Genomic DNA, 10,792 nt, shown 5'->3' on the forward strand with positions numbered 1-10,792 from the left:
CCTACCCCCCGCACCTCCCCAAACCCCACCCCCTACCCCCAAATATAATCCACTTGACTCTTAACCTAAAGGTCAGGAGTTAGCTCCTCCCAAGTGAATGGATGGAAACCAATCTTTATTCAAAGTTTCACTAAGATCACAGTTGTTTGGTTTTTTTTTTTTTAAAAAAAAAGCTTATCACAGATTTGCTTTGGAAGAAAGCCCTGGCAGTTTAGAAAATCAGCCACTGAAAGCTCTAAAAGAAGCAGTTCTGCTCCAACCTATGGAGGCCTCGTGAGTGGCAGCAACTTGACTGCGTCTGATACATGCCTTTAGGGGCTCGGATGTCATGGGAGCCACCCGGCTAACCAAGAGTCAGCACCTCTGTGCCACTTCAAGTTACCAGCTACTCAGAGGGAGAAATAGGAGCAGGCTCCTGTACGATTTACAGCCTCTTAAAACTCACTGGGGGAATGAGGCAGTTCCAGCTATTTGGCAATGCATTTGAGGTTTCCTTAAGAATATAGACCTACTATCTTACAGTGAGGCAATTTGCATGGCAGCAACCTAGCAAGAAATTCTAATTCAGCAGCTTAATAGTAGCCTGAGTGCTCTGACATTCAGCTCAGTGCCCTGAAGCTGTGCTTGCTGAATGTCAGTCTTCACACTTCTGCCCATCATGAAATTCTAGCCTCATGGATAGGAAGAAGGAATAGGTTATGTGAAATTCTGATAAAGCTGGAAGTATTGATTTCATTATCACTTGACCTCTTTGTTTAGAAACCAAGTATCATTTGATTTGTGAAATAATAATTATAAAAGTAAACAGCGATACAAATGTTTCTATATCCCTGTGTCTCCAAATAAACTTTTGCAAAGCTTTGTTGATTTTTCTCTTCCTTCCCAACTTTCAGGCTTTTTTTTTTTAAAAAAAAAAGAGGTTCTTTTACTTGTTTATAGTTATAAAACCTTCAAAACACAGTACTTTAAAAAAAATATTGTCACTTTCAAACCCTGTGAATGTGAACATGCCAATTTTCAAAGTAAAGCTGTTAAATATATAAGAATACACTTTAGACATTTAGCAGATATTTTTGCAATTATAGAGCGTTTACATTTAGTACAATTTAATGTGTTGCAACTTCATCCTGATTGAGTCTCATCTTAATTGGGTTTTACATGTGATTTTTTAAAATGTAACTTGTAGCAAGAATCCATTTTCAAGGAAGCATTCTGAGTCTCTGTGAGGTTTTCCCCTTTCCACCACTCACTAAAGGCCTTGTTTAAAAAATAGCTTTGATTTGGCATCTGTTGGGCTGCTTCAGTGCTGACAGTACTTTGCTTTATTTTCTTAGTGATACAAATGAAGTTGACATACCACCCAACACGAGAGTTGGCACTAAACGCTATATGCCTCCTGAAGTATTGGACGAGAGCTTGAATCGAAATCACTTCCAGTCTTATATCATGGCTGACATGTACAGTTTCGGACTCATCCTCTGGGAGGTTGCTAGGAGATGTGTATCTGGAGGTAAGTTAACAGTGACATCCTTGAGAAGCTGCAGCCAGTGTCACCACAAATCCTTTTATTATCCTCTGAAACTAATGTGATCATGTTGTCCTTTAAATTAGATTTTCCTATTGATGTAGCTTTAATCCTCCCCAGAAATGAGATTTGACATCTGAGAGCCATCTTGGTTTATCCCTGCACTCGACCTAGTACTGATGAGTCTGCTTCTGACACTCTAAGGTACTCCTGCCTTTTCAATGACCATTTTCTTCTTCTATATGGATTAGCTCATTTGTTACTTAGACTCTTTTTATCTGCTCCATCAAATTGCAGCCTCTTCCCTACCCTTTCCCCCTCTTCCTTCTAACCTGCTGGACTCTATCTTTTAAAATAGTTTTGACTAGTGGCAAGAAGCTGTGCTGCAATCCTGAAGGTGCACAGTTCAAATCTACCAGAAGCTCCACTGGAGAAGGAGGGCAGTCTCCTGTGCCAGTTGAATCCAACAGCACACAACAAGGAAAAAAAAAAAGAACAGAGAAAAAGTTTAAAAAATAATTGTGTTGCCTAATTCCCTACCATTTCTTCTTCATAGATGTCAGTAGAGACATACTGCACACTGGAACAGCCATTGTTTCTTCTTTCTGTTTATTTTCTGGAAAATATCCCCATTAAGTGTGTTGACTATATCAGTCTTTATTAAAAAAAATAAAGCATAAGGACATATTAATTGTCCATGACTGTTTTCTACAAACCCAAGAGTCCCCTAGTATGACCAGTTCTAATAAATTATTGTTGTTAGGTGCTGTCAAGTATGACTCATAGTGACACTATCAGCAACAGATCTGAGCCCTGAGTTCTCCTGTGCCATCAGTATCATCTTACATGTTTGCACTCATTGCTGCAGTCACTGTGTCTGTCCATCTCGTTGAAAGACTTCATTCATGTCTTTTGCTAACCCTCCATCTTTCCAATCATAAGGTACCTTTCCAAGGAATAGCCTCTTCTAACAACATGCCCAAAGTACGTGAGACAAAACTTTCTTATCCTTGCTTCCAAGGATGGCTTTTAGTTTTCAGAATTTATCACTATTGTTTGTATTCTTTTCATTACTGAAGTATAATCCATCCAGGGTTGCTGCTGTTATGTGCTGTTGAGTCATTTATGACTCATTGCTACCTTATGTACCCTGCTATATCCCGAGCCAACCTTATTGTCTCTGACACACCTATCCCTATTATCCTAGTCACTGAGTAAGTCCATCTCATTGAGGGTCTTCCTCCCTTTTGCTATCCTTTACTCTCCCAAGAATGATGTCCCTCTCCAAGGATTTGTCCCACCTTTGAAAAATGTCCACTGTATGTCAGATGGAGCTTCAGAATCCTTGCCTCCAATGAGCAGCCTGGTCTCACTCTCTCTAGGATGAACTTATTTCTTCTTCTAGCAGTCCATGGTCTATTCAGTACTCTTCTCCAGCATCACAGCTCAAAGGCATCAATTCTCATTCTATCATCTCTAGTAATTTTCCAGCTTTCTGATAGATAGCAAATAATTGTGAAGACAATGGCCTGGACCAGGTACACCTTAGTCTCCAGACTGCCATCCTAATCACTGAATCCTACGTAGATTTCAGTTTATTTTAGGTAGGGAGCTGAGTCTAGCTAGGCTTTTGTGTATATTTAACCTAGTGTTTTGCTCCCTGTATGATTGTGCTCAGAATATAACTTGGTGCTGTAGCTGTTCTTCATAAAGGCCAGTTTAAGGGACCCTTTATAAAATCATGATCTTACTCAGAAGATTCTGAAAGTTCAGCATAGACTCTGAACATTTCTCTGGCGTTTATTTCTAGATCTGCAATTTATTATCCATGAGATCTTAAGGCAAAGTATTAATTTTCCCCCTCTTTTTCAGTTTTCTCATCTTAATAATGTGGCTAATTATAGCGTCTACATCTGATGGTGGTTGTACATATTCAGTGAATGGAAAGAGAAGTAAAGCTGCTTGACACTCAGTTCTTTACTCTTTAAATTTTCTCTGTGTGGAACGGTTTCTCATTCTTCAGGCCTTGGCATAAATATATTCACTCAACAAATTGATTTTGACCACCTATTTTCTGCCGGGAATATATTTGAGGGGCTCTACTCTGTTCTGTAGTTTTGCTGTGAGTTGATATGGACTTAATGGCAGTATGTTTGGTTTTTAATTACTTACTCAACGAAACCTTCTTTGAAACTAGGGCATGTTTCCTGTTATTTGTTCCCAGAATGTTCTGGTATTCATCATACTTAGAAATAGTGATGTGTGAAATAATGTCACTTAACAATTACTGACAATTACTTTGGATGTTTATTGTTCTAGGCACTTGGAGTAAATAACTGAATAAAATAGACACACATCCTTAAAAAAATCCCAGACAAAACAAACTTAGGAGAATGTTCCCTACATTTTAATGATTATTATTCATATTCATTTTCATTTTTGTTGGTAGAGAGACTCAGCTTATATTTGGATTCATATTTAAATGTAAAGAAGATAGAGTTTATCAACAAGTATCCACACTTTAGCATGGATGCTGCAATTCCTTCTAAACACCCTGGCAAATCTGAGGATCTTCTAAGCAATTTAAAATAGAACATGTTACTTCTAAATTGAGAGCAATCTTTTGTAAAAAAGGAAAGTTAATGCGGGAAATGTTCCCTAACCAGATAGTGAATAAATCTCTCTCCCATCATGGAATGAAGAACAAAATAAGTAGCCAAATATATATTAACTATTGGCTGTCTTACCGTATGGGTGTGTTTTTTTTTGGGGGGGGGGGAAGTAGGTTAAGTGTACTTTTGAATTAAATCCTTACAGTTATTTAAGATGAGTTTAGAAAAGTGGAAGGAGTTGTATGATACAAGATTGCTTTTCTAATTATATGTTTTCTTGAACATCTAAAGCAAATAAATGTTAGAATAAGTCTATCCTTTAAAGTCAGTAGGCCTAGATACAGGAAAAATCATTCTCAGCTTTAAATCAACCAAGCCGGACTTACCACACAGCGGGGTATTAATTTTCTTGGGCCTATAGAGATTTGGGAAGAACTAAATTGTTCCCTTATCCCTGTAAAAATTGATTGTATGGCCTTAGGCAAGTTACTTAACCCCTCAGAACCAAATTTTCTCATCTGTACAGTATAGATAATGATGCTATCTCATAAATGTGGTTTTGAGAGTTTAATAAGATAAATTACAGAGCGTGGTGACTTCCATGCCTGATGTGTAGTAGGCTTTCAACAAATTAGTTTCTTTTCTTTTCCCAAAGAGGCAAAGTGCACACACAATTCTGCCCATTAACATTTTCCTTTTCAAGCAAATTGAAAGTTTCTAAATTTGTCTTTCAAGTCTGGGGCATGACATTAGAAAGAAAGAGGGGAAAATTATAGGGCTTAAGACACTGAATGAAAATTTTTGATAACTCAATTGTGTGATTAGGAGAACAGAGGAAGACTTACAGTTCAAAGCCTTATTGTGATCAAATCCTTATCTTACATGGTTAATTCTGTCTGTGCCTGTTATGGTTTATATGGATATCCCACCATCTATCCATCAGTCCATCCAGATAGGTAAGGTACACCAGCTTCAGATACTAAGGAAAATATGAGAATTAAATAGTCGTTATTTTTGTCCTCAAACTGTTTCCAAAGCCATTGGCTTGAGAATTATAAAGGAAAAAGGAACTGAAATGAAGCTGGCATTTCTTACCAGTCAAAGGTTGGACTTGTGTTGTCTCACTAGTTGCTGTGGTGTTGTGTAGATGACTCATAGCAACCCTATAAGCAAAAGACCTGAACACTTGTATAACTTTCATCGTTTCTCCAAGTTCATAGAGTTTCCAGAGGCAAGCTATTTCAGAAGTGGATTCCACTCCTACTTCTAAGCTTGTTTTTTTTTTTTCATTGTGTGAATGCATTTTTTTAAATTTTATTAGTTCTAATGAACATTTACAGAGATTTTGGGTTTTCATTCATTCATTGTTGCACTGTTTTCTCTACCCTCCTTCCCAGTTCGTTCTTCTTCCCCCCGCCCCGCCCCCTTGAATGTCTGTTTTAATTGTCCAATTGCCACAGTGCTTGTCTAAGCCAGTTCTGATTAATCTCATTTGTGTGTCCTTTGCCATTTGGGAAGTTGCATCAAACACTGTCAACCATGGGTAACCATTATCACATTTGACACACCAGTATCATAGTGTTTAGCATCACAGCAACCATGAGTTACCTCTATACAGCAAATGGACAGACCAGTGCTATACCAAGTGAAAGATGGGTGATTTTAATCTGTGGCCTGCAGGCCTGGTTTTAATTGTTTTTGGTCAAACATTCTTCTAAGTGGTATAGCACTGGTCTGTCCATTTGCTATACAGAGGTAACTCATGGTTGCTGTTGTTTCACTTAAAGATAAATTGAAAGGAACGATTAACATAAATGGTACCTATAAATCAGTGGGAATAGAATCAATGGAGAGTTCAGTTGGTCTGAGAAAGCTTTTGGAACTTCTGGACCTTTATGTGTTTCAGTTTCCATGAAAGGACATAATGCACACTCTGGGCTTTCTTTATAAGCACAAACTCCCAGTGAATTGAATGTGCAGTGTTGAATCTGCCTGTCTGTGCTATCATCCGGTTCAGGTAAAAGAGCACTGACATGTCTATACTAAGGGACTTAAGATAGAGGATGAGGGTGCTCCAGAAAAATGGCTTAGAGCAACATCCTCTGAAGACAGAGGCTGAGTAAAATTACAGTGAGCAGTTAATCCCATAGTTAAAAGGAACACAAATAGCCTACTCTTTAAAAGGGTAAGAAAGAGAGAAGATACTAAGGTGAAATGAAATAGAATTCGGTATGATAAAGCTGGCATAGGCTTGGATTTCTTAACACGTCTTTCGGCAAAATACTTTCTCTAATAGTAATAAATGCCTTATAGAAAATTTTTATAAATACAAGCACTTAAAGGATATCAGATAACCTTAATGCTTGGAAATCATCCCTAATGTTTTTGGATGTACTTGATTTTCTAAATTTTTAATGTGCAAAGAATACACTCTTGTGATAATGTAGAAAGATGTAAATCTGACATATTGTTCAAGGAGGATGCACTGCCAAGTTTATTATGAGACTCAATCTCATAATACAGCAATAGAAACAGTCACATATTATGTAATATGAGTTTGGATGTGGCTGCCAAATTGATGTTGAGATTTAATATAGATTTTTTTTTTCATTTGGCATACAAGAGTCTTTATAAAATTAGAAATAAATTTGATATACTAGTTTTACTTAGCTTCCAGAAATTAGAAAAAGGCTTAAGCACCTAAAATAATATTTTTTCCCCTTAGGCTTTGTATTCTTTAAAAGTACCCTTGGCCATATTCTTTTTAAAACCTGTTTTGCTGTTTTTCAAATGAGATTTGCCTTTGATAATAGTAACATCCTCCTTTGGCAATATTTTGTTTTGGATCCTCCCCCCACACACTCTTAACAGAAATCAATGATAAAAACAATTGTCAATACATATTTTCAGGTATAGTAGAAGAATACCAGCTACCCTACCATGATCTGGTGCCCAGTGATCCATCCTACGAGGACATGAGAGAGATTGTGTGTATCAAGAAGCTACGTCCCTCATTTCCCAACCGATGGAGTAGTGACGAGGTAAGATTTAAGTGACCAAGTGATTATGATGGACTTCTATTCTTCTTGTGCTGCATTCAATTACTCCTTCCAGAAACATTTTTAGTCCTTTTTTTAAAATGATAATAGCAGTAGTACCTCATTATAATATTGCATATGGAGTTTAGTGCAGTGTACTAAATTTTCTTTCTTTCCTCAAATGTTTGTCCTCTGTTCCCAGAGCTATTGGCTTGAGAATTTAATTTTACAGCTTCTAAAATAATATTGATCATGTGGTGGGTCAACATTTAGCCTCATAACTTCCATTTCATTACTCGTTTTTATGTTAGAACCAACCCACTGTTGACCCGTCATTGGGTTTCCATGGTTTTAAATCACATGGGAGGAAATGGACCATATTTCTACCTCAGAGCAGCTGGTTGATTTAAACCCCTAGAGAGACTTGACCTTTGCCTTAGCAATAGAATGGATTATAGACTATGCTATAAGAGCTCAGATATCATTATTACACTTATTTATGATGTTTTGACATTTTGCATAGTGATGATTAGTACTGTTTTAGTGTACGCATCAGTGTTGGTGTGTATATGTGTGTAATGCCTAATGCAGTTGTTAGTTCCTGGAGGCTCATTGCTATTGTTTTTTTGTACCGTTCAGTCAGAACCAACTCATAGCTGACTCTGCAGAGGGAGAAAAAGAGGCAGGAGATTGATAGGATCTTTAGCAGTGGTAATCAACTTTATGGCAATGGAACAGTAAATGAAAATATATTAAAGGGATTTTTAAATATAATTTTATTATTAAAAATTTATTTACTTGTATTTATCTTTTTTTATTTTATTGAGATCTAAATGAATTTTGTAGATAACTTGGATTTCCATTCATTCACTATTGCACATTTTCCCCCCTGCCCCCTCTCCTCCAGTTTGCTTTTCTCTTTGGAAAAAAAAATTCTTTCACTGATGTACAATTCCCCACCTCTATCCCAGTCCACTTTACTATGTAGCTCTTATTCTGGACTGTTATCATATAAATATTACCTGCTCCTATATTCCTTTTAAGCAGTTCTTTCCATCATCTATTTCCATGCAGTGTACATTACTTACCTCCTCTTTTTTTTTAGGTTCCCCTCAACCCCAATGTCAGTCTCTTTACAATAGTGGCATTTTGCAGTTTTTGTCCTTTAGTACTAAGATATTTCACTCAGCATAATGTCCTCCAGGATTGCACATTTTCTATAGTATTTCACAAGTTCCTCTTTCAGTGCTGAATAATATTCCATTGTGTGAATATACCACAGTTTCTCTAACCATTTGTTTGTTGATGGACATTTGGGTTGTTTCTATCTCTTTGCTACTGTGAACAAAGCAGCAATAAACATGGGTGTGCATACATCTGCTTGGGTGGCACTTCTGATTTCTTTAGAATATATTCCCAGTAGTGAAATTGCTGGGTCAAATGCTATTTCTATTTCCAACTTTCTGAGAAAGCACCATACTGCCTTCCATAGTGGTTGCACCATTTTACACTCCCACCAACAGTGACTAGGGGTTCAAGTTTCTCCACAACTTCACCAGCATTTGCTGTTTGCTGCTCTGTTGAATTTTGCAATACTTACTGGGGTGAGATGAAATCTCAGAGTTGTTTTGCATATTAAATGTTTTTAAGGAATTATTCTTCTTCTTCATGATGCACCCCAGACTTTTCACATATTAACAAGTAAAAAAGTGGTTAAGAACTGTGCTGCCACCCAAAAGACAGGTGGTTTGAATTCACCAGCTGCTCCATGGGAGGAAGAAAGGCACTTTCTTCTGTGCACTGTAGTCTGTAAAAACCCAGGGGAATGTTGACTATGCTTTGGTTCTGACTCCGCAGAAATGAGTGTGAATGTGTACGACATTGACCCTACCTGGCATATTTGACTGTGCTGAGTATCCTTGTTAATAAAGATGATGATACGTGATTTGAACAAGTTGACGTTCAGCTGTAGCTGTCAGAATATGGTGAGAGACCTGAACAGCTTTGAAAAGAGCTGCTGAGAAGGCAGGAATAAATCAGCAGGTCTGTCTGCCTGGACTCAATCTTCTCTCCTCCGACTCCACATCCCCCTGCATCTTCTATTTTAGTGTCCAGACTCACCCAATTCCTGGAGTATTCTGGCAGGCTGGAATAGTTAGAAATAAGTTTGAGATACAAGAAAAAGAAAACAAAAGATTCATGTTAACATGTGCCAAAGTAAGTATAACCACCTCCATGACGAGAGTTTTATTTATAAACTAATTCTTCAGGGTAAAATGCTGTTACAAAGTACTTCTGCTTATTGGTTTTGTGTATCATTATGGAAATGTTAACTAACATGTACGTTTCCTAACAACATTGGCTGGAATCGTTAAGAGATGCTGAAGTTATATTATTTTGAAGGTGGTAAAGGCATTAGGATTATGTCACTTTGCCTTTACTGAGAATTTCTGATGAGGTAAAATTGTGCCTTTCCACAGGAAGCCTCATAATTGATGTATGGCAGGAGAACACAGAGAAAGTTTAGTGATGCCAGGCACAGGTCATTCATCTTGTTAAAAGGTATAACGTGATGCTATTATTGTAGCAGACAGCTGTGATTTACAAATAAACCATGTTTATTTGAGTAGTAAGAAATAAAAGATTTAAACTTATCAAGTTCAGTAAACAGTCTGGGAGCATGGAGCGGAATACAGACTCCATGAAGATTTTCATATTTGTTTTATACTGATTCACAAAGGGATCTTTCAACAGTCAGCTAAACCACCTGCTTGCTCTCATCAGAGGAAGACTTGAAAATCAGTTGGGGTCAAATGCAATTTTGCATGAAAGAGGTATTCTTAGAGAACTTTCTATCTTCAGAGTTGGGAGAGCACCTTTTAAAAGAATATTCTGACTTCAGAAAAGCAGTAAAAGCCACATGTCAGGTGTCAAAACGTGCAGAAAATACATTTCTCGACTGCTGCTCCAGTTTTACCTTTCTCTTCCCACAGTGTCTAAGGCAGATGGGAAAGCTCATGACAGAGTGCTGGGCTCACAACCCTGCATCCCGGCTGACAGCCCTGCGTGTGAAGAAAACACTGGCCAAAATGTCAGAGTCCCAGGACATTAAGCTTTGATTTGAAGGGGAAAGTAAGCCTCTATTGAGAAAGGCAAGAGATTTGGGTTTTTTTTTTCCTTCTGTTGTGGGCAGAGAAAAAGATAGTAGAAAGTGGTAGAGAAGCATCCATGGTACAAGCCTTGAACATCATCCTGCTTCATGGTGGATTCAGACTTCGGCTCCTAGGTAGCACCCTGGACAGAGACAAAGACGTCCCTAGACAAACAGATTCCTCTCTGACTGTGGGAGGCAGAGCTGGCTTGGGTAACTTGTTCAGTATATAATATGTGTTGCTTTCTAAGAAAGCCTTGTATTTTGGAGTTGCCTTTTTTTTTTAAAGATGCTTTCATTTTGCCAAAATAAAACAAATCTAGATGTTGTAAGGTTTATACTGTTATAGTTTAAATAATAACATCATCAAAAGTTCTTTCTAGAACCTCTGCTGAAAGTTAATTGGTTGTTCCCTTATTGGTAAAATACTATTATTGCACCCTATAAAACAAAAGGTAGCCCGTGA

At 37.6% G+C, this 10,792-nt stretch overlaps 1 protein-coding gene across 4 annotated transcripts in view; it reads left to right on the forward strand.

Annotated features, from left to right (window-relative positions):
- BMPR1B (bone morphogenetic protein receptor, type IB) overlaps positions 1–10,560 on the forward strand; it is a 265,052-nt gene extending 254,492 nt beyond the window's left edge. Inside the window, exons 9-11 of one of the 4 annotated variants that reach the window (XM_006900754.1) lie at positions 1,335–1,510; positions 7,048–7,178; positions 10,169–10,560. In XM_006900754.1, coding sequence (XP_006900816.1) covers positions 1,335–1,510; positions 7,048–7,178; positions 10,169–10,294 — 433 coding nt within the window. In that variant the 3' untranslated portion in view covers positions 10,295–10,560. The remainder of the gene's footprint in view (positions 1–1,334; positions 1,511–7,047; positions 7,179–10,168) is intronic. The other 3 variants (XM_006900756.1, XM_006900755.1, XM_006900757.1) reach the window with 3 other exon arrangements.
- The last annotated feature ends 232 nt before the right edge of the window (positions 10,561–10,792 follow it).

Source organism: Elephantulus edwardii, unplaced genomic scaffold (genome assembly GCF_000299155.1).
Source record: "Elephantulus edwardii isolate Elephantulus edwardi_28Jun2011 unplaced genomic scaffold, EleEdw1.0 scaffold00294, whole genome shotgun sequence".
Classification (NCBI taxonomy): domain Eukaryota; kingdom Metazoa; phylum Chordata; class Mammalia; order Macroscelidea; family Macroscelididae; genus Elephantulus; species Elephantulus edwardii.